General features: G+C 49.6%; 1 protein-coding gene and 1 non-coding gene across 2 annotated transcripts; both read left to right on the top strand.

Moving 5' to 3' along the window:
* The first annotated feature begins 286 nt into the window (after positions 1 to 286).
* Positions 287 to 22131, top strand: HSPA9 (heat shock protein family A (Hsp70) member 9). Its single transcript, XM_027665217.1, is given in 18 exon segments — positions 287 to 436; positions 438 to 470; positions 1345 to 1403; positions 2918 to 3005; positions 3095 to 3276; positions 3791 to 3915; positions 5751 to 5824; positions 5907 to 6013; positions 6812 to 6974; positions 7623 to 7715; positions 9357 to 9566; positions 11913 to 12140; positions 12937 to 13041; positions 14088 to 14205; positions 16532 to 16626; positions 18419 to 18511; positions 20342 to 20482; positions 21368 to 22131. Coding segments are annotated over 18 exon segments (2085 nt in total). The 5' UTR covers positions 287 to 325; the 3' UTR covers positions 21428 to 22131.
* LOC113957622 lies at positions 12390 to 12461 on the top strand. The gene has a single exon (XR_003531239.1). It is a non-coding gene; the product is annotated as a small nucleolar RNA SNORD63 (small nucleolar RNA).
* Positions 22132 to 23124: the final 993 nt, after the last annotated feature.

Raw genomic sequence — 23124 nt, forward strand, 5'->3', positions numbered from 1 at the left:
CCCGCGCACCCCGCCCCGCGCGCGCAGGTACCGCGGCGGGACACGGCGGGGGCGGGGGAGAGACGGGCGGGCCTGAGGCGGCACCGGGGACGGCGGCGGGATCAGCGAGGACGGGGTGTCCGGGGCGCAGCATGGGATGCTGTGGGGACATCGCGGGGCGGGGCGGTCCAGAGGGGTCGGAGGGAGCGGGAGAGAGACGGGCAGGCCTGGGGGGGGGCCGGGAGTAACGGGCTGTGGGACACTGGGAGAGCGGGAGGGGCTGTGGGGGCTGCAGGGGACCGGGGGATCAGAGCGGACAGGAAAAGCTCTGGGGGAAGGCCGGGGGATGTTGTGGGGACATTACGGGGCGGTGAGGCCTGGAGGGACTGGGGCACAGACAGAGGGGGCCTTCGGAGGGGGGTCAGGGGACATTGCGGGGCGGGGGCGAGTCCCGATCCCCCCCAGGACAGGCCCGGGCCGCGGCCCCTCAGGTGCTCAGGTTTTATTCAGAAAATATCACTGTGGGCGCGGGGCGGAGCAGCCCCCGGGAGCGCAGAGGGACCTGTTCGCGTGGCTGGGTCTGTTTGGTGTGAAGTGAATTTGTGGTGGGAGTGATGGGTCCCTCACTCGCCGAGTGACGGTGAGAGCAGGGACCGCGCTGGGAAGGGCAGGATTTACGGACAGGCAGGGATGGCACATCCCACAACACTGGCCACAGCAGCCTCACCCACCCACGGGCTGTGCCTGTGTCACAGGTCCTGAAAAATGAGCAAAATATTCCTGTCGTGTCCCTGTTTGTATTGAGATGTCTTGTTAAAAGCTCATTCTCAAACAGAACAAGGGCTAAAGCTCCCAGAGCCCTCCAGGATGCTGGTGTACATGTGCAAGAGGGGTGGCCACTGCAGAAAGGCTCAGAGTGGCCAAGCTGCTGGAGCTGTGCAGCAGAATCTGGAGCACAGATCCCTCAAGGGATGTAGGAGGTCCTTTGCTGCTGACCAGGCACAAAGCCTCGAGAAATGGGGTTAATGTTTATCTGGTGCTGCTGCTCACTGGAAGCTGAAGGTTCAGAGTTGACTTGCTGAAATGTCTCTTGGCTGGTTACACGTTCATAGGCTGTCCTGTCTGAGGGAAATGCTCGGTTCTGTCATAGAAATCAGAGGTATGGCAGATGAATTGGTGCAGTAATTGGGTTTTTTAAATCAATTTGACTCTTTCTCAAATCCCTCCTTAATTTATGCTCAAGTTTTTAAAGATCAACACTGTAGTGGGACAGTGTAGCTTCAGACACTGCTTGCCTCTGAAAGCCTTGGTTTGAAGACCGCTTGATGTTTTAAACTAAGTTTCCATTAATGTGTCTGTTTTCAGACGTTCTGGAATGGCCTCAGTCAGAATGTCCTCAGAGCAGCCTCCATCAGGAGATATGCGTGAGTATTTCCTTGGGGTTTGGGGTTTGGCTGCTTGATGTTGATATTTACTGTCCTCTTGATACCAGAACTGATTGTTTTAGCCAGTGATGGAGTAAGAGAGCAAACTCAGCAAAATAAAACTAGAACCTCCACGTGGAACTTTTCTGAGGCTGTTTCTTTATCTCCAAGGGAACTTTGAGAACTGCTCTTTCCCTCTTCTCCCACAAAATGCGGATTATTGAGATTTGTTTGATTAAAAACAAACAAACTAAAAAGTACCCTGAACATTGATGGAAAAAGTTGTTTTACACTGCCATGGAATGAGTGATGCCTGGCTCCGTTGCTCTGGGGATAAAGTTCATTTCAAACAGCTCATGCATTTGAATCACTTATTTTTTCTGTTCCAAAGTAATGGGAAACGAGTAGCAGTTGGTTTTGCCTTAGTCAGACATTTGTGGCTGATGCTGATTTGGGGCATGGGCTGGGAAATCTGTGTTGGGAAAACTGGTTCTGTTTGGTGCAGATGACCTGAGCAGCTGGACATTCCAAGATCACTGCTTTGTTCCTGGAACTGGTGTTAGAGCCACTGGCAGCTTGGGGAGGGAGAAGATGATGTCCTGGTGATAAACACAGTCCTGCTCTGCCTGCAGAATGCCTTCCCCATCCCAGAGCGTGGCTCTGTAAGGCAAAGCTGTGATTCAGGGTTCTCTGAGCCTCGAAAGGGCTAATAGAAAGGAGGGCTTCCTAGAAAGGAGGAGGAGGTTCCAATTTTTTTAAATCTCATTTTACAGACTTAAATTAACTTGTTGCTCCTCAGGATCAAAAAGGTGGTTTGCTTTGGCTCTGTCTCAGAGAACCTGGCATGGGCTGAGCAATTTATCATTGTGGATCCTTCTCCCCATGCTAAGCAATGATAAATAAACAAATACCATCTATTTAGTAGTATTTTGACTCCAGGTGGATGTTTTCAAACAAGTTGAAACATCAAAGTTGCCCAGAGAAGCTGTGGCTGCCCCATACCTGGAAGTGTCCAAGGCCAGGTTGGACAGGGCTTGGAGCAACCTGGGCTGGTGGAAGGTGTCCCTGCTCATGGCAGGGGGTGGAATGAGATGATCTTTAAAGTCCCTTCCAATCCAAACCAGTTTGTGACTATGATCAAAAGTAACCCAAAACAAGTCCTGTCTGTGTACGGACAAAATTAGTTATGATTTTGTTTTATGTCAAAATCATAAGAGTTGTTGAGAAAATAAATATATGTGTATATAGTAAAGATATTTTGGTGAAGAGGAATATTTTATATGTTTATTCTAACAAACAAGGATTTACCTATAAATGATCTGATTGAGAACAGAGGCACAAGATTAAATTCCATTGTAAGAGTTGGAGAATGCCTTAGGTCAGGATGCAGCATGGATTTGCTTCAGCATCAGCTGGAAAATTGCTTTTGTCCTGTCTTCAGGGCTGGCAGGTTTTTTTACTATCTAGTTCTTCTCTTTAGCAGTACTTTCATTTTACCCCACTGTGCTTTGCAGTTCAGAAGCCATTAAAGGGGCCGTCATCGGGATTGATTTGGGCACCACCAACTCCTGCGTGGCCGTCATGGAGGGGAAGCAAGCGAAGGTGAGTGAGGAGGGAGCGTTGTTAGGACGGGAGTGTCCAGCTCAGCGCCCTCGGGGCGAGTTCCCTGCTCACGCTGTTCTGTGCCCCAGGTGCTGGAGAACTCGGAGGGAGCGCGCACCACGCCCTCGGTGGTGGCGTTCTCGGCGGACGGCGAGCGCCTGGTGGGGATGCCGGCCAAGCGCCAGGCGGTCACCAACCCACACAACACCTTCTACGCCACCAAGCGCCTCATCGGGCGCCGCTTCGACGACTCGGAGGTGAAGAAGGACATGTGAGTGAGGGGAGCGACCCCGCTGCCAGCAGGGGGGCAGAAAACACCACCCTCTTATGCTTTAAAATATGACCCTGTTGTGGGTGAAGTGGTTCTGCCCTTGGGTCTCATTGCTTCTGTCTGAGGGCCAAGCTTTCCAGGTTTTCAGAGCTTCAGGGAACGTCCTGAGTTGGACCCACAAGGATCATTGAGTCCAACTCTTAAAGGAATGGCCCTTCCAGGGACTGAACTCACAACACTGGTGTTGGTAGCACCATGCTCTGACCAGCTGAGGTCGTCTCAGGATCTCTTAGTTTTTGATCACTTTAAGGCTTTCAGAGAAGAAGTAAAAGAGTCTTCCTGATGTGGAAGGAAAAAGTGAAGACTTTTCTCATTCTTGAGGGTATTTATAATCAAAGCTGTAAGATCATACCTCAGGTTTATGATTAAATGATGTAGCTGATTAAAAGCAGGAGCAGCATATTGGTACTCGTGGTGACAGAGCAGCTGAGCGTGGAATGCTCGTGTTTTGCAGTAAGAACGTCCCGTTTAAGATTGTCCGTGCCTCCAACGGGGACGCCTGGGTGGAGGCCCATGGGAAGCTCTACTCTCCCAGCCAGATCGGTGCCTTTGTCCTAATGAAGATGAAGGAAACTGCAGGTTGGTACAGTTTGGTCTTTGCTGTCTGTGTGCTTTGTAAATGGAGGTGCTGCAGCCAAAAAGGTGCTTTTTTGGTACCAAAGCCTCACAGAACAGGGCAGGTGGGGGGAGGGTACAGAGTGGGCTCTTAGGAAGCCTCAAGGAAGACCATTCCCTCCTCAATCCCAGACCTTTGGCAAGATGTTAGTGCTTTACTTAGAGGATACTCTTACCAGTATTAAGTACTGCCCGAGCTGATCCTCACTGTGATTGAGTTCATGCTCACTCAGAAGGGGGAGCTCCGTTTCCTTGGAAGCCCAGTCCTTGTGCCTCCCTGGCTGCAGCTGAGCACGGGCTGGGGCAGCCAGGCCTTGAAGTGGCTTTGTTCTTCCTCAGCTGCTGGGTGGAGAGCATGTAGGGAGAGAGGGAGTGTTCAAGGGACCCCATTGTTGGGCTCAATGAATGGCTAATTAGCCGGTGGTGACTTTAAATGATCACTGGGGGAAAAGAGCCATTGGCCTGGAGGATTTTTTTTTTCTATTTCAATTCCTAAAATGGTTTCTGGGGACACTGAGTGATACAGAGAGGGAACAGTCAGTGGCTGTCTTCTTCACCCTCATTGGTAAATATTGAGTCCGGTGATAGGTGTGAGGAGGGCAGGATTGAAGCTTCATCCAGAGGTTGTTGTTTTTCCAGTTAGGTCCTGGACATTTGCCAAAGCTCCACCCAAGAGTATGTGGTATGTGAGCATCTAGAGATGATAATTCTGGCTTTTATTTGGAGGATGGTGTGCCTCTGCCTTAGACATAAAGGTGTTGGCTTTTGGCCTGGGTGCTCCATGACTCCAGCTATGGAAGGATCTGGCTCTGCAAGCAGCAGAGAACAGTGCAGTGGGTGAGCTCTGTGCTGGGCTAGTGCACAGCCATGAGTCCTGTCAGGGCACCCTGCACATTCTTTTCAGCAGGTCTGAATCTGCATTTGCTGACATCCTTCTCTTTTTATTGAGAGCAGTTCATGACCTTAAATTGAGGTGTAATACATGTTTTTCTGACTTGCCATCTCAAAAATTAAACACAAACTTATTTTAATAACTGTTCTAAAAATTATTTTATTAAGTATTGAACTAATTAAATGCTTATAAAGTTAGTGTTTGTACATTATTTGTACTGTGTAAGTTACCAACAGTGGATTTGGAAAAAGAGGAAATTTTAAATGCATCACATGTTGAACCTTCAAAAAAAGTGGAGAACAGCTTCAGCCTTGCACACTAAATAGACAAGTTAAGGTCTCAGATGAATTCACACCAGTGGCATCCAGTCACTGATGGAGTTGTGGAGGTGCTGCCAAAATAGGGCTGTGCTGTCAAAAGTCTACAAACTATTCCATGTTATGTGAAAGGACTGAATTTCTGCACAGCTCCCTCTGCATCTTCCCAGAAAACAGCAAGTCTTTCTTGTGTTGTTACTTCAGAAAAATGAATCAAAGTACTTAATAATGGAGAGAGACTATTTGCAAGTGCATGTAGTGACAGGACAAGGGGGGATGGATTCAAACTAAAAGAGAGTGAGTTTAGATTAGACATTAGGAGGAAGTTCTTCCCTGTGAGGGTGGGGAGGCCCTGGCACAGGTTGCCCAGAAAAGCCATGGCTGTCCCTGGATCCCTGGAAGTGTCCATGGCCAGGTTGGACAGGGCTTGGAGCAACCTGGGCTAATGGGAGGTGTCCCTGCCCATGGCAGGGGGTGGAATGAGATGGGCTTTAAGGTCCCTTCCAACTGAAACCATTCTGTGATTCTGTGAATAATGACTTGGTGTTCTTACAAGGATAACCTTCTGTTTTGTCTCCTTCTTTTTCCAGAAAATTACCTGGGGCACGCAGCAAAGAATGCTGTGATCACAGTCCCTGCTTACTTCAATGATTCTCAGAGACAGGTACTCATCAAGCTATAAGATTTTGGGGCTTATAAATTGCATTTAACTTCAGTAGTCAGCACTGTTCCTCTTTATCCCTCAGGCTACCAAAGATGCTGGGCAGATCGCTGGCTTGAATGTTTTGAGGGTGATTAATGAACCAACAGCAGCTGCACTTGCCTATGGTCTGGACAAGTCAGAAGACAAAGTGTGAGTGCCTGTGCATTGCACCTCCCCTCTCCCAAATAACGTGCTGGGATTTGCTTTGGAAATGCCTCTTGTTCTCTCTGGTTTTTAGAGCGTTGGTTGGAGTTCTGCCAAGGTGGACTCCCAGCCGTGAGTCAGAGCTGTGTAATGTCACCTCTGCTCTGTGCCAGCCAACCTTGTTACAGAAGGAGAGTTCGTAACTTGCAGCTACAACTTAATTATCAAACCTGATGGCAATTTAATGATCTTGCCCACTGGTGGCAGTGATGGGTGTGGCAGGACAGCTGGGTGACAGCCAGTGGTGCTGCAGGGTAGCACAGGAGGTACCCTGAGCTGTGGCAGGTACCCATGGCCTGCAGCTTCCCTGCCTGCATTCAGCCTTCTGCTGCTGTCAGAGCTGGTTACGTAAATGCAGGGCTTTTGTTAGAGGTTGTGTATTTCTGATGGAGATGACAGTGCTGTGAAAGCCTCACATTCTGAAAAACGTGTTTCATAATAGTTGTGGTGTCCCTGCCCTTGTCATTGGATGTGGGTCTGGTTTTGAAGAGGGAGGAACTGCCCTCTCTGAAATAATGGGCAAGGTTGGGCATCGTGCAGCACAGCCCAAGAAACTCCCCTGTGGACTCACAGTGCTCAAAGGATTTGTGCACTGTGAGGTTTGTTTACTGCTGTCTTTAGAGAGGCTTTTAACTTCTGTGGGCAACAGAGTGAGTTCTGCACACTGCATCTCTTGGGGAGAGTGAGTTTTGAGCCACACAGCTTTGTCTAGAAAGTGATGTTTTCCTGCCTTTCTCCCTGCAGCATTGCAGTCTATGATCTGGGTGGTGGCACTTTCGATATTTCTGTGCTGGAAATCCAGAAGGGGGTCTTTGAGGTGAAGTCCACCAATGGTGACACTTTCTTAGGTGGAGAAGATTTTGACCAGGCTTTACTACAGCATATTGTGAAAGAGTTCAAGAGAGAGGTAAGGTGTCTCTTCAGAGCAGAGTGTTACCCTGCTTTTCAAACTCACTTCTGTAGAAGAATGGGAATCTTTAATTATTAGGACTTGTTTTGTCACTTATGGCACAGTTAAAATTTAAGAGTATTAGACACCTGTTGGCCCAGCTTCCAGTTCTTACATTTGTCTTCTTGAGGTGGATTATTCGTCTCCTGGAAGACATAGAATAGCAGGACTTCTGCCTTTTTTCTCTCTTGTGGGGCAGGACTCTGCTATGCATAGTCTGCTTGCTTTTAAAAATCAGTATCTGTGGTGCAGTTGAATGTGATAGCACAGGTGCAAGACAGGGTTTGCTGGAGGAAACTGCAATGGTAATTCCACCTCCTTTCCGAGTTCAGTCTTGTCTTTATATTCTGTGATGCAGCAGCTTTTCCAAGCTTTTAATCTGTACTTTACTGTATAATCACTTGCAGAGCAGAGAGGGCTGGCACATTTGAAATGCTAAATACCTCTGCCAGAAGTGAGAGAGCAGCAGAAGTGCACATAGCAGGCTGTATTCTAGAAATATCTTTAGAGTCAAGAGTGGTGAGAAGGTGAACTGCGGTGACTCCTGAGCGGAAGCTGAGTCTGTTGACCTGTTGTTTGTCACTTACCCTGTTGTTTGTCACTCAGACGGGTGTTGACCTCACTAAAGACAACATGGCCCTTCAGAGAGTGAGAGAAGCATCAGAGAAAGCCAAGTGTGAGCTCTCATCATCTGTGCAGGTACGTGCCTGGGTCCAGAGCAGTCTGGTACGATGTTGTGAGTTTTGCACTGGCTTTGTGTACAAAGCTCTGACATTGCTGATTTTTCTTGTGGCAGAACAAGCTCTTCTGTGTAACCAGTGTCACTGTCACAGCAAGTCCTGTACCAGGATGAGCTGTTCTGGAGCACAGTTGCTTGTTGGGAGCTGAGAATGGTGCTGGCTTTTGCTTTTTTTTTTCTGGCAGTGTGTTTTCTGATCCTATAGGGAATGTGACCTTGTTCCCAGCTTACTCTGTGTTTCAGAAGTATGATGGGCATCAGGGAATTCAGCTGCAGCCAGTGCTGCTGGGTTACTGGAACCACTTATTTGTGCAAGCTCTTCAAAAGCCTTGGAAAACCTTGGTGCTACTCATTTTACTGAAACAGCTAATTTGTGTAGTGATAGTTAAAGAATCTTAACTTACTTGCCTATAGAAGAGTTGTCCAGACATTGGGCAACGTACACCCCCTTTCCTTTTTCCATCCACTTTGTGTATTAATGCATTCAAGCGTGTCCTTTATTCACTACTGAATGAGGAGCTGGAGAAGGAGCAACTTGGGAGTGTAATAGTCCTGGCTAAGTGAAATTAAGGTCAATTATATAGTAATTGAAATGGGGACTCTGCCAATTTCTAGGTTCTGAATAAACATTTTTAATTTTATTTGATGGTGGTCTTTTTGTGGGCCAGTGGGGAGCTCATAGCAAGGAGTTTAGGCCAGTCACAATGGATGCTTAGTTCTGCCAGAGACATAGCAGGCTCTGTTTTATGTGCTCAGGAGCTGGCAAATCCAGTTTGTTCATAGCAAGAAAAACTGAATTCCTTAACTCTTTAGCAGTGAAGGGAAAACAACTTGCTTTTGGCCGCATTTTCCCCTAATACTTTTTACCACGCTGTTTGTAAAGTGACTGCACACCTCTAGTCAGTAACGTGGCTTTAGTTCTTGTTGTGTAAACTTAATCTCTAGAGCTTAAAGCACTAATGTTTTAATTGCTTTGATTTATAGTGTCGTTTGGTGTCAGCATGACTCAGCACTTGAATGATTTCAGTATAAGATTCGCTTTAAAAATCCAGCATGTGAATTTGTAAGAGACTCAGAAATAGCCATAGGAAGTGAGGATTATGGTCCCTTGCACTAATTAACTTTGGCTGTTGAACATGAGTTGTTGGCATTTAGAAAACAGCCATGAGTTCTTTTCTTCAAGGAGCTTACCTGATGTGGAATGTTAGTTGGCAGAATCTTTGGGAACTGAAGATGGGCTTTTTCCTGAGTTGTGCTAAAGGAACAGGATTAATGTTGTCACTTCCAGTGTTTCAGCTCTTACCTCTTGGCTATGACTAATTAATTTGTTTTTCTTAACAATGCAAAACCTTGCAATAACACAGTATTAAAATGGGAGCTTAACAGTTGTAACCGGGAGATGTGGAACAAAATAAGTGTCTCTCTCTGAGAGAAGAGACAGACATAAAAGTGTTCCTGCTGCCACCTAAGGCCTGGGCTGTAGGGTAAGCAGCCATGTAGATGCTTCAGTACAGGCCAACAGAAGCTGTAACTTGATCTGACTGTAGAGCAGCCCTATTTTCCATTGCTGTGTTCACTCCAAGCCTGTTTCTGTGCTGCAGACTGACATCAACCTGCCCTACCTGACCATGGACGCCTCCGGACCAAAGCACTTGAACATGAAGCTGACTCGGGCACAGTTTGAGGGCATCGTGGCTGATCTCATCAAGAGGACAGTGGCACCGTGCCAGAAGGCCATGCAGGATGCTGAAGTCAGCAAGAGTGACATTGGGGAAGTCATCCTGGTCGGTGGCATGACCAGAATGCCAAAGGTATGAGCTCAGTCCCTGCTCCAGGCAGAGCTGGCACAGCTGCCCTGGGCTTGCAGCAGAAAAGCTGAGGGTCTGGTGGCGTCAGAGCCCCAGCAGCTGAGGGCCCCCAGAGCAGAGCAGATGTGCTGAACAGTCCCATGGAAGCAATACTGAGGGACTCTCATCCTGTTAATTAGCTCAGCTTGGTCTGGGGCTGTAGCTGAGTTGCACTTCACAAAGTGAAGTGGGACATGTCTGGAGTTGCACGTTCAGCTGCGGCCTGATGTTCTGGTATGGATGGACAGAGGCAGCTCTGTGGACATGTACAGGGTGTTTCTCTTGCTGTGGCCTCAGTATGTGATAAAGGTACACTTCAGTGACAGTCACCTGTTAGTAATCTTTGCCCCCAGGGGCTTTGCTCCCTGTATAGAGCACTTACAGCAGCTGGGAAGAAGCTGCAGGAGCAGAACTGCTCTGATACCTGCTGGCTGTGTGTGATCAGATACCTGTTGGAGGCTGGGTGTTGGCAGGCCCATTTCCCTGTCTGTTCCAGACACTCCTTATCGAATGCCTGGCCCTTCTATTCAGTGCAGATAAGCACCAACAGGTAACTTAAAAGACTGCTGTGCTGACATGCACAGTCTTGTAGATAAGGTGCTGTCTGCAGGTGATTCACTGCTCCTGTTCCAGCCAGTCAGGCTGCTGCTCCCCAAGCCAGAGCTGAACAGGGATGTGCACTGCTCTCTCCAAGGGTCAGAGTGTCCTCTTACAGAGCATCAGAATCTCATTCCAGAGGAATCAGTCAGGCTTGGACTGTTTGTTTGCTGTTAAGATTTGTGATTTGCAGGTCCTCTCTAGGGCAGTATGTGTGTACATGGTCCTGCTTGGGGTTCATTTGGAGTTTGGTGGGAGGGTGTTTCCTCCCTGTATTAAATGACCCTGATGGCTGGAGGTGATATTAGTGTGAGCAGAAGGTCACCCAGAGCAACAAGATAAACAGAAGCTCCTGATCTGACCAAAACTTAAGTGGAGTAACTCTGCTATATGTTCCCAAAATCCTTGTTGTTCCAGCTGGATAAAGGAAAAATGGTGTGATTACTTACATATAAAGTGATGACAAACACTCAGTGAGAAAGCCTCTCCTGAAACATTATGTATCCTTTAGGGGTGGAAGACAGGACTTAAAGATTGATTTTTATTTTTTTGTATTTATTTTTCCTTCCCTCCTCCTTTATAACCCCCAGCATCTGTGGCCTTATGCTTACAGAATGCTTTCCTGAGTGCCTGTAGTTACAGCTCGGGTTCTGAAATCAGTGCTGATGTGTTGTACACAGCCCAGAACCTTCTCTTCTGTATGTTTTTCTCTTCTCTTCACCCTTCTAGGAGGGAATGTGGCTTCTTTGGAGCGCTTCCATGGCCAGTACTCGAGGAGAAGTACTGTGGGTGGTTAGAAGTAATGTTTCTGTAAAATATGCCTCCAGAGGGAAAGACTTGCACTTAATTATATGCTCACACATAAAGAGTGTTCCTCTGTAATGAACACTCTGGGCAGGTGTCTCCTGGCTGCAGTGCAGAGTTGGGTGTTTGCTTCCAGCATTTTTCCAGGCACGTTGTGGTCCCCTGTGCTGGTGTGTGCCCAACAGCTGTACTCAGAGAGGAGCACAAGTCCCACACCCTTCCCCTGTGGAGCAGAGCAGGGGAGTTCTGGGCTGTGCTCTGGTGCAGACCCCTTGCTGCATTCCCATGTGGATGCCTCAGCAGTAAGTCTATTGGAATCATGGGCACAGTCCTTCCAAAGGGGCCGAGCAGTGCATTGCTAACAACGCCTCTCAGGCTGCTGACACGGCACAGCTGCTCTGCTGAAACAGCCTGTTCAATAAAGAGTGGGAAAATTCTGTTCTTTACACAATTCCCTTTTTTTTCTCCTTTATTGCACACAAACAACATGAACTGTACTTCTGGACTTGTTTTACCTTCCCTGTCTGTGCCTCCACAGCTGTGCTGTCCTTGACAGCTGTGTTCTGCTCAGCGTTGGCTTGTGCGAGTTCCCAGGGAGCATCCTTGACTCCTAGATAAGCATGGAGTGATCCCTTCTGAATATGGCTGGGCTACATAAAAGCACTGCTGTGAGTTGACTTGCAGGTGCAAACTTGATGGCACAAAAGCCTCCAGAGAAGGGTCTAGGCTGAAACAAGTGCATTTCATAGGGTGCATGGAAGATGGGGCACAGACCTGAAGCTCAGTGTCTCTGTCGTGCCACAGGCTCGTGTGGCAGCAGGAGCCCAGGGATGCCAGGCTGAGCCCAGGCTGGCACGTTCTGTGGCAGTGGTGGTTCCTCCAGTACAGCTGTGCTGTGTCTCCATGCAGGTGCAGCAGACTGTGCAGGAGCTGTTTGGCCGTGCTCCCAGCAAAGCCGTGAATCCTGACGAGGCCGTGGCCATCGGTGCAGCCATCCAGGGTGGGGTGTTGGCTGGGGACGTCACTGACGTGCTGCTGCTGGATGTAACCCCCCTCTCCTTGGGCATTGAGACACTGGGAGGTGTCTTCACAAAGCTCATCAACAGGAACACCACCATCCCAACCAAGAAGAGCCAGGTATGAATTGACTCTGGATGGGGGGACTTTCAAGGTGCTCTTGGACACCCAGTGAAGGCTTCCCAAAGCATCCCAGTAGATGGTCTTGTCTCCTCTTCATCTACCAAGGAGAAGCAGTTGTAGAAAGGAGGTTGAATGTCAGTCAGTGAGTATCTGTGTTGATTATTAGTGTGCCCAGGAGTGGAGGGGAGTTGAATTAAAGGGTGCCAAGATAGCCCAGGATGATAGTTCAGGGTTGTTGCAGTGTGTGTGCCATGATGTCAACTGTCAACACATCATTCTGAAGAAGAATTGTGTGGAGACTTTCTGCAACTGAGCACCACACCCGCTGAACACCGCCTTTCTTGGGCTGCATGCCTCAGGAGGAGTTATCTTCTTTCCTATGTTGTAAAGCCCTGGCAGACTTGGGTGTGATCCTTTCCTTCCTTGGCGTTGTCTGGGCCTGCTGCTGTGTGCTCACTGATAACCCCGGAGCTGCCTGGGGCGTGGGCTTGGGGCACAGCCCTGCTGCCTCAGGGGGAGATGTTCTTGGGGGGGTGGCTGCCATGGAACCTGCTGCTGACGCAGCATGGCCTGGTTTTGTGTCTCCAGGTGCACATAGGACAAGATGCCAGTGAGCTTGGCTATTGCTAGTCTTGATGCCTTGGAATTTTGTCAGAGGAACAGGAGAACAATGAACATTTAGTGATTCTTTCTGTTCCAAGTAGCTTCCTTTTATTCCTTCAGTTTGTAACTGCATCAGTTTGTGTGTTCCAATTTATTAGCTGTACAGTAACACTCTGTTCCTTTTCCACAGGTGTTTTCTACAGCTGCTGATGGGCAAACACAAGTGGAGATCAAAGTGTGCCAGGGAGAGAGAGAGATGGCGAGTGACAACAAACTCCTTGGCCAGTTCACATTGGTATGTGGGCTACTCTAGTCATGACCTTAGACTCGACCTTCTTTGAGACAGTCAGAGCCTTCTCCATTTCAGTTGACCCCTCAAGGCAGTGTTGAGGGGGAGTCACTTACAGAAGACATTTGACCCCATTTGTAGTAAAAAAGCAGCTTCCAGAGGCACAGCCCAGCTCTGGGACAGCCTTTCTGTGGCAGGGGAGCAACTAACATTTAAGATGGAGGTGAGAGTCTCTTGAGCAGCCTTATGTGGCACAGGGGCTGCTGCAGCTTTAGGGCCTGGTGACCTAAAAGGGCTCTCTGGGCACAAAGCAATCCCAAGCCTGATAAGCTTCAGCAGATAAGCTGAAGGCTGGCCTTTCCTCTGGTGTTGCAGAGACAGGACTTGGAGCAGGCTCCAGGATACTTGCAGTCCCTGTGAGCCAGGGTACCCTGGGAGGGACTGTGGTGTGTGTGCCATGATGTCAGCTGTCAACACATCATCCTGAACAATTGTGTGGAGCCCTTGTGAAGCTGAGCCCCACGCTCTGCTGACTGGAGAACAGATGTGCTCCAGGGATTGGTGTGCAGTGTGGGGCTGCCTGACGAGCTCCTTGCCCAGAATGGGTTTGGTCAGTGCTGGAAGAGCCCTGCAGAAAGGAAGGGCTTTGCCTTTTGTACTTTAGAAGGAAGCTGTGCTGCCTGTCACTGTCTTAAAATGGTTCCTCAGAAGTGGTGAGTGAAGTCTGTGTCCAGAACTGAGGAAATAGAGCATCCTGCCATGCCCATGGAAGAGGGGCTTGTTTAGCAATAAAGCAGAACCTGTATCACTTTGAAACCAAACTTGGGGTTTTTCTCACATGGTTTCTGTGCACCTGTCCTGGGTAGAAACCTGTATCCTGCTAAATCTGTCAAGATACTGAGGCACCACATGATGCGAACAGGTGCTCAGAGGAGGGTTAGTTAATAGCTGATTCATTGTCAGATGACCAGGGTAACGTGCCCAGCCCTGGAGCCTCATGCCCTAAGCTCGTGTCCTTGTGGGAGCTGATGGCCAACCCTTGCTCTTCCCAGGTTGGGATTCCCCCTGCACCACGGGGAGTGCCCCAGATCGAGGTCACCTTCGACATCGACGCCAACGGCATCGTGCACGTGTCGGCCAAGGATAAAGGCACCGGGCGTGAACAGCAGAGTGAGTGCTCTGGGATGCCAGGGATGGGGAGGAAAGGCCTGGAGGAATCATGGCGGTGCCATGGCACACTGGGCACTGAGGGGAACACCAAGTGACTCCAGAGGTCATGGAGTGCTGCTTTGATGGGCACCCCACAGTCAGGTGGGGACTGCAGCACTGCTTTGATGAAGAGCAAGGATGACCCAAGCAGTCTGTTGTCAGTGCAGCACAGATGTGGTTGAAGTCATCTTCGGCTGAGTGCCTCCCCTGGAAAGGAGGGCAGAGTGAGTTGGGGAAGGGGAGAAGTGACAGAAGTGACCTGTAGATCCATTCTAAGGTGGTAGAGCTCCTGTGTGCACACAGCACTGTGCCCTCTCCAGCAGCCTGCTGACAGATCCTGCCAGGGAAGCTCTCCTTGCGTGTTAGGTGGAGATGAAGCCCCTGACCTTGCCAAGGTCAAGGCAGTCCTCACTGGCAGGGTTTTCCCACAAGTCTTTTTGCCCTGTGTGACAGTCCTTGCTCGGTCCTGCCATCTCCTGGGATCACTACACCAACGTTTCAGCAGAGTGCAGCTGTTTGTTGGGTTTCCTGCACAGGTCAGCCATGCCTCAGTGCCCAGAGGTTTTGGGCACAGGTTGGCTAACTGAGGGCTCACAGGTGTTTGTGGGCCGTGCTCCTGCTGCTTCCCACGGTGTCCTGTGTCACTGAGATACTCAGAGCAGTGACATCCTGCCCTGAGTTACCCTCAAGGGACAGAAAATCCTTGCTTGGCAATGCAGCACTAGTTCTTGAGCTGTGCTGCTGGGCACACTGTTCCTTTGGGAGTGCCCTCTGCTATCACAGAGATTGCTGTCCCTGAGCCTGTGTGCTTGAAAGTACCAGCTTTTAAGGGAGAAATCAAATTAGGAAGATCTCTGAGTCCAAGGTGTGTAGTGTATAGCTGAACAAATCAGCTCTTGCCAAGACTGTATTTGTTTGTCATTACTCCATTACAAAGGTCTGGAGAGTCAAGTAGTTTTGAGCAGCAGGTATTCCCTGTAACCACCTTGTTCATTTTCATCCACTTAGGCTGGAAGTCTTGAACTGGCAGGAGGCTCAGGGACTTCAAGCTGTCAGTGTGTTTTGCTCTGTGGTGCAATGAAATGTCAGGCCTGGTGTTCCAGGGTAATTAATGCCACAGTTGACAGTTTCTAAAGCTCTGTTGTGGGCTCAGAAAATTAATTTGAACCATTTACGGATTCCCCTGATAGAAAATAGATCTCTCTTGTTCCTCTAACTGGGAAGCCTCTGTACTGCCCTTCAGTTGTTTCTTGGAAACAACCCTTGAGCAGTGGAATGCACACTCAGCTAAGGAAAGTATTAACCCCGTATGCACAACTCAGAGGTATGTGCTGCTCTTAATCACACTCTTGGCTTTTTGGCAGCAACATCTTACCAAAACCACACTGCTTGTTACCTCAGTTTCCTTGTAGATTTTGGGTGTGTGGCAGCCTTTTGCTGCTAAGTAAAAGGCTTCTGATAATAGGCAGTCAGAATGTTTTTTAGCTGCCTACCTGTATGCAGATGTGGTCCTAATTACAAAGCTGAATTGCTCATCCCACATCTGTATCCAGAGGACTTGTGTATGTGTGTCCTTGTTCAGGGTTTTGCACCATTGGCAGATTTTATATAGAAAACTTACTTCATATGAGGATTTTAATATACCTGGATATTCTGGATGTTAGTCCTCCCTTTCACAATGAAATTAGGCTTTACTGCAGAAATTAGTTTAAGTCTAGACTATGTTTTTTGACAGTAATGGAAGGGGAAAAAAGGGACCTTTAAGAGCCTGCACATAGAATCTTGCTACATTCCCTTATTAAGGGCAGTGTAAGGAGCTGGGTGGGGAACTTGTCTTATCCTGCCACCAGCCTGGGCTGCTTTCCAACAGGGAAAGGAATCTTTGGTAAAACAATTCCTTCTCCTTGGATTTTTTTGTTAGTTGGGTTTTTGCTGGGAGGTTTTTTTTTTTAAGTTCTGTGTTTTAACCTGGGATGCCCCTTTGCTTTGGGGGCTTTGGTGCTCCCTCACTTTCCAGGAGAAGTAACTGAAGACCAGCCGAAGTGACTTGCAGACCAGACCAGTGGGCAGGAAGTGTCTGGCAGAGCTGTGGAGTTTGTAGATCTGAGAGATCAGGTTTTTACCTTGCCAGCAGCATCTCTGCCTCTGCAAACACCGGCTGGCTTTGTGCTGCCCACAAGACCTTCACAGGTGCAGCGTCCCTGAGTGAGGCTGCCGTTTGGTTTGGGAGATAATCCTCTCCTCAGGGTGAGAGCACGTTGTTCATTGATGTTCCTCTGTGCTGCAGTTGTGATCCAGTCCTCGGGCGGGCTCAGCAAGGATGAGATTGAGAACATGGTGAAGAACGCGGAGAAGTACGCGGAGGAGGACAGGCGGAGGAAGGTAATGGGGGGCCACAGGGTCCCTGCTGCCTGTCACCCGTGTGCCAGTGGCTGTGCTCACCTCTGAGGGGCTGGGGGCTCTGCTCTGTGAGCCCTTGAGCTGTTACCCCAGTATCTGCTTCCTTCTTTACAGTCAGTTCACACTGAGTTGCAAGAAGGTGTCTGCATAAACATCTGGCTCTGGGGTTTGGGTTGGGTGCCGTGCCCTGTGTGCCTGGCATTTTATTGGCTCCCTGAGGAGTTCCTGGGCCATGGAGGCAGCAGTGGGCAAACTCACCTGCCTGTTGCTCATGACTAACAGCTTTGCAGCTCTACTTAAGTTTTTACCATCACTGCTCTTTGCTGCCCACCTACCTGCTACCTTGGCTGTGCCTTTGGAGCCAGCCCCCTGCAGCTGGGTGCTCACAGCAGTGCTCTGGTTAGATGGAGACCCTGTGGGGATAGTTAAGCTACTCTGAGTTCATTTGAAAGCTTAATTTATAGAATCTGCCAAACACAAGTGCACCTCAGCCTCTTCCTTGTTAAAGTGGGAAGTTGCTTTCCATAGTGGTTGAAGTCTCACTGTGGCATGTGGAATTCCATATCCATGTGAGCACAGTGTTGGCCCTCAGTGCAGGGGAGGCCATCACGAGGTGCTGGAAATCCTCACTGGCTGTGTCAAGGAAAGACTGACACTTGCCAGTTGAGTGACAGGACCTGTGATACACACAGGATTGATGGTTGGAACTAATTGCTTTAATGAGGGTAATACTAATGAATTATGCAACTAAATATAGAGCATTGATTTTTAAGCAGACACAGCACAGGCTGACTCTGGGATATGGCACCAGCATATGATTAGTGATTGCAGGAACTGGCACATGGGATTGATCCACTCTCTGCTCTTCTAGTCTGTAGGAAGCTGCCTCAGGTGTTCAGGCAGTGCTGTAAATCTTGCCCTCAGTAGTGAAGGGATCAGAAAGGGATCGAAGGGGAGAAGGCAGGGAATAAATTCACAGGAAGCAGCATCACCTCAGAACTTGTAAAGCCACAAAGTACTGGCTGATGAGCATTTGTGGGTTAGATGGAGAACCATCAAAGAGCTTGGTGTGAAAGTCCCACTGTTAAATAACATCATTACCATGAAGCATAGGGGAGGCATTGAAGAGACTGCAATGAAAACCTTCCTGCTGCCTTACTTTGTATCTTAAATTGCTGGATAAGTTCTTCCCTGTTGTAGTCCCAAACTGGGACTCGCCCCTGTTCAGTGAGCTCTTGAGGAAGGTGATTAGGTTACTTAAACACTTCTCTTGACTTGACTTGTGTAACTGTAATTGTCAAAATTCCCTCGTTAACTTTTCAGATCATGGTTTTACTGCTGTGGAAATCTCATGAATGCATAAATGGGAGGTTTTGTAATAAGGGAACACAGCTAAAACAACCAAGCATTTGAGTTGTCTCTAGTGTCCTTGTTGCTGAAGAAGCTTCAAAAGCTTTTCCAAAAGCTCTGTTGCTTTCCCAAGGAGCAACAGAGCTGTCCCTGAAGTTCCAGTGTGCCAACAGTGATGCTGCTTTAGTGCTTCAGCTTGAGGGAAGTGAGTTTGAGTGTGGCAGTGTGAGGGCTGACTGGCCTCTTTGGACCTCTTGGTGCCAGCGTGCATCTAGGAATTGTTTGCTTGCGTTTCTTGCCCCCTTGCCACTAAGAAGGACCCTTTGTGGGAACTAGAATGAAGCTTGGCAGTTTGGGCAGAGAAATGTCCTCAGGTTGTGTCAGCAGTGGTGTTGCAGCAGCCCCTGACGAGCTGTGTCCCCAGGAACGTGTGGAAGCTGTGAACATGGCCGAGGGCATCATCCACGACACCGAGTCCAAGATGGAGGAGTTCAAGGATCAGCTGCCAGCAGATGAGGTAGGGAGTTCCTGACCCTGTAGTGTAAAGCAGGTAAGGTTCCTTATCCAGTCTTTGCTCAGATTCTCACTTAACTCACAGCTGGCTCTGGCCCCTGGCACCAGCTCCGGGCATGTTTCCATGTCAGGTAAAGGTGGCATAGTCCTCAATCTCTGGTTTTGGGACTTGGGATGAGTGTGGCTGGTGGGAGGCTGTACAACAAACTTAGGAGGAGCAGGGTTTGAATAATGGCAAATACCCCATTTCAGAGTGTGAGTTCAGTGTCACTGAGGATCTCAGAGCCTGGGAGGCTGCTCATGAAAGGTTTCTGCACGAGCTCTGTCCTTGGCTTGGCCTTGCAGTGGTTTGATAAGAACTGTGCTGGGGCCTGTGAGAGAGTTTTGCTCCAAAGCTGGAGATCCTGAACAGTACCTCCCAGTGTGTTAACACAGGGAGAAAGGCAGAGCTGCTGTGCTGTCCTGGAAGTGCATGCACAGCACCCAGGAGCTGGGGGGCAATAAAAATTATTGTATCAGCTTAGCTCCAGTTTTTCTCTCTTGGGAATGAAACGGATGTTTTAGTATCAAAGAGTGCTTTTCACACCACTCTGAGGTGGTGCACTGTGGATTTCAAAAGCCAAGTTCAGAACAGAGAGCCCAGTCTCTGGGAAGCAGAATAAAAAGGTTTCTGGGGCTCTGGGGTGTTTGGGGGACATGATTATAGTTTATTGGTAGTAGCCTCTGGTCAGTTAAAAGGCTGTTTCTCAGCCAGCAGATAGTGACAGGACAAGGGGCAGTGGTTTTAAATAGGCAGAGGGCAGGCTTAGATGGGATATTGGGAAAGAATTCTTCCCTGTGAGGGTGGGGAGGCCCTGGCACAGGTTGCCCAGAAAAGCCATGGCTGTCCCTGGATCCCTGGAAGTGTCCAAGGCCAGGTTGGACAGGGCTTGGAGCAAGCTGGGCTAGTGGGAGGTGTCCCTGCCCATGGCAGGGGGTGGGACTGGATGAACTTTGAGGTCCCTTCCCCTACAAACCATTCTGTGATTCCATGATACTGGCCAGCTCTCTGGGGTTATGATCACTGGAGTTTTCTCATACAGGAGCACAAAGCCTAAATCCCTGTTCCCTGCAGGGACTGTTCCCTATAACTTTTTTTGGGGGGAATACCAGGGGGAGGTGGGCAGCAGTGCTTGGAGCAGCCCTGTGCCAGTATGGGCTGACAGCAGCCGTTGTTCTCCCTCCCCTCACCGTGATGTGACCAGAGCTCTGCCTGTTCCTTGCACAGCTGTCCCCAGGAGCCCCCTGCCCCTCCAGCAGCCTGCCAGGCTGGCAGGGGAATGCCAGCCTGTGTGGGGGTTGACAGATGGCTGCAGGGCTGGGATGAGCCCACACTGCTTTGGTTTGCCTCTCTGCTTCTCCTCCCACGTGTGAGGGGATTAACCAGGGTGGTGAGCAGCCTTACTCGTTGGCTCCCTGACAGTGCCTTAAATATCGATGAAACCCAGCTTTCTCTCCCCTTCCCCTGGCTCCTGGGGTGGCTGACTCATGGCTGAGGTGTGCCAGGCAGAGACACAGCTGGCGAGCTGTCAGGCTCTGCAGGGCTCTCTGTCCTTGGCACCTCTGCCCAGACAGCAAACAAGGCCCCATTAACGCCAACTGGGACACAGTTAGTGAAGTGGACAGGTGCCCACTGGGAACTGGGCACAGTCCTGGTCCCTGCAGGCTCAGTTTGAGGCTTAACTTCATGATTTCTGGCAAGGAAAGGTAGTTTTGCTGTGGCAAATAGGTGGGATGGAGATTCTCAGTGAACCAAGCGCAGCATTTCACTGTGCTTGTTGTGTCTTACTTGCAGTGCAACAAACTAAAGGAAGAAATTGCTAAAATGAGGGAACTTCTGGCTCGTAAAGATTCTGAAACGGGGGAGAACATCAGGCAGGCAGCAACCAGCCTGCAGCAGGCCTCCCTGAAGCTCTTTGAAATGGCATACAAGAAGGTAAGTCTGGGGGCAGTTCCATCTGAGAGCCCTGGGATGGGGAAAAGGGGGGTTGGGACCCCAAACTCCAGGTAAGAGCTGGGCTGGGAGGGAGTTGGAACACCAGATTCCAGCTAGGGGCTGGGAGGGAGTTGGGATCCCAAACTGCAGAGAAGAGCTGGGCTGGGATGGTGCTGAGCCTTGGAGCAGCTCCCTCTGAGTGACACTGGCTGAAGGGGCAGCTGTGGAAGGTCAGGGAGAGCTGGAGGCCTGAAGTCGTGGCCATGCTGCCATAGGTGCTCTGCATCCAGGCCAGGGCTTCTGGTACTGTACAGCATTCCATGGAAAAGTGCTGGGAGCTCCTCATGAGGAGAATCAAGAAGAACACAGAGGGGGTTTTTGCCTCAGTGCGGGGGGTGCCTGAAGGAGAAAAGCAATGCCCGATCTTATTTTCAGGATGACTAAAACAGGCTTCCTGTTCAGTCTGCCCAAAGCCACAGTAGTAAGGCCATTGGGATTTTCTTCTCCATCTCCTTCCCAGTGAAAGGCCCCCCCATTTGAACCCTGGCCAGTGTGTTGTTACCTGTCCAGGGAGGTCTCGCACTGCCCAGGTGACCTTGGGGGTGCTGAGCTGTCCTTACTGTGGAAAGCTGCTTTCCTGATGTCAAACTGACAACGTCCAAAGCTGCAGTATAAGCTTGTTCCGTCCCCTGGGAAAGCAGAAATAATGGGAAGATCGTTCCCTCCCTCTCAGAGCTCTTGCAGAGGTGAGGTTGGTTCTGTCCTCCAGTGGGCAGTTGCCCCTTGCCCTGAGGGACGGGCTCTCCAAGCTGGAGCAGCGAGCTGGGGAGGAATGTCCAGGAGCAGTTTGGTGTTACTACGACTAACAAACCAATGTTTTCACAGATGGCCTCTGAACGAGAGGGTTCTGGAAGTTCAGGGGATCAGAAGGAAGAGAAGCAATAAGTCTCTGTCTTGCCTTGGCTGGAGTATGATGAAGAGGTCGATTTTCTTGATGCTTGGGAGAGAAGGGACCTTCCTGAGCAGAAAGGGGCAGAATTCAGACTTACTGTGTTTTTGCAGTATTCTATATATAAAATTCTTTAATGTATAAACTTAGTGATGTGTCTGCTAGATAAATTGTCACTTGATGAAAGTTAATTCGTGCCAGACAGAGTTAGGCGTTGGGCCCTGGGGCGTTCACCTGAGGCACCTGGGCACTCGCTGATCATTTAATACTTGACACAATGGTGTATTAAATCTGAGATCCCAGTTTGGAAACCATGTCACTAAATTGAGGGTGGAGATGGAAGTCGTGCTGGAACAGGGAGGAGAAGAACTGCATGGACCCTCCTTGTGCATCTGAGGACCTGTGAGCAGGTAATGGGGCCTGTGAGCAGTAGGGCAAGGCTGGTGACGTTGGTAGAGACTGTTCAGCCCTGAGCTAGGCTGGTACCCCTGTTCTCAAGGAAAGGGGGTACTTCAAACTCAGCTGTAACATTATTTCTTACACAAGAGGCTATGTGGAAGTTAAATACTTTGCTTGTCTGAGCCTTCTGCTCCATCCTGTGTCTGTTCTCTGCTTATGGTAAAACAATTTCCTTGATAATAAAACTGTTACTGGATCCACTCTGGATTTTTTTAAAATAAAAGCAGAAAAGTGTCCAACATGGAGTTCGTGGTATCCTGGCCTTTGATGGAGAACACGAGCCTGTTACTGCCTGTGAGAGCTCCAGGGGAACAGGCAGCCTGTCTGGAACTTGGGCTTCATTCACAGGAAAAAAGAAGGTGTCTGGTGTCAGGTTGGGGTCGGTCCCTGCTGAGAGTGTCTCTGCTGCACTCACGAGATGCCTGAAGTCCTGTGACTGCAGTAACTTCACCCTCAGGCACTCTGTGCTTGGGCTCAGCCTTAGCAAACCAGCTGTAGGCTTGGAGCAGCAGTTGCCCACTGTGGCCTCTACAGCCCAGTCTTCCAAGGAGGTGCGTAAAGGTATCTGTGTCTCCTTTTTCCACATCTGTGTCTCTCTGTGTCATTGACTGTAAAGGAAATACAGTTTACAGCTGCTTTGTCCTGACACCTCAGGTATTTAGGAGGGAGGGAAGGATTTTTTTTTCTGGCTCTAGGTGGTTTCCTAAATAAGAGAAGCTATGGGGGAAGGCTACAAGTGCTGATTCTGTGAGCTTTCTATTAAGTTACAGACTAGAAGGGACCAGGGCTGGGCAGTGAGGGGGAGCTTGCAGCCTTCTGTCTTGGTGTGGAAGGGGCCCAGGGCAGCCAGAGGAGCAGGGAAGGGCAGTGCCCGGGGTGCCCAGCGTGGGGTGCTGTGGGGGGCAGGTGGCTGTGCAGGAGGGTCTGCACAGCACTCGGTGTTGTGCTGCCTTACTGCAGGGGGACTGAGAAGATCCAACCCAGACTTCAATGCTTTGCTTTCCAGCAGGGGAGCTGGTGGAGCCTGGGGATCCTGGCTCTACTGTGGCTGATTCCAGGGTCGTTGTGGGGTATGGTGCCAACTGCCAGCCCGTGGGGCTTCCACCAGGCTGGTTGAGTGAATGTGGGTCTCCCACGAGTGTACAAGTGACACAAAGGGTGTGAGTCCAGGCCCTGTTCTGTTGGGTTTTTCAAGTGGCAAGTCTGTATTTGTCCCAGTTTACTTGGACCATGT

Source organism: Corapipo altera, unplaced genomic scaffold, assembly GCF_003945725.1.
Source record: "Corapipo altera isolate COAL_440 unplaced genomic scaffold, ASM394572v1 111, whole genome shotgun sequence".
Classification (NCBI taxonomy): Eukaryota; Metazoa; Chordata; class Aves; order Passeriformes; family Pipridae; genus Corapipo; species Corapipo altera.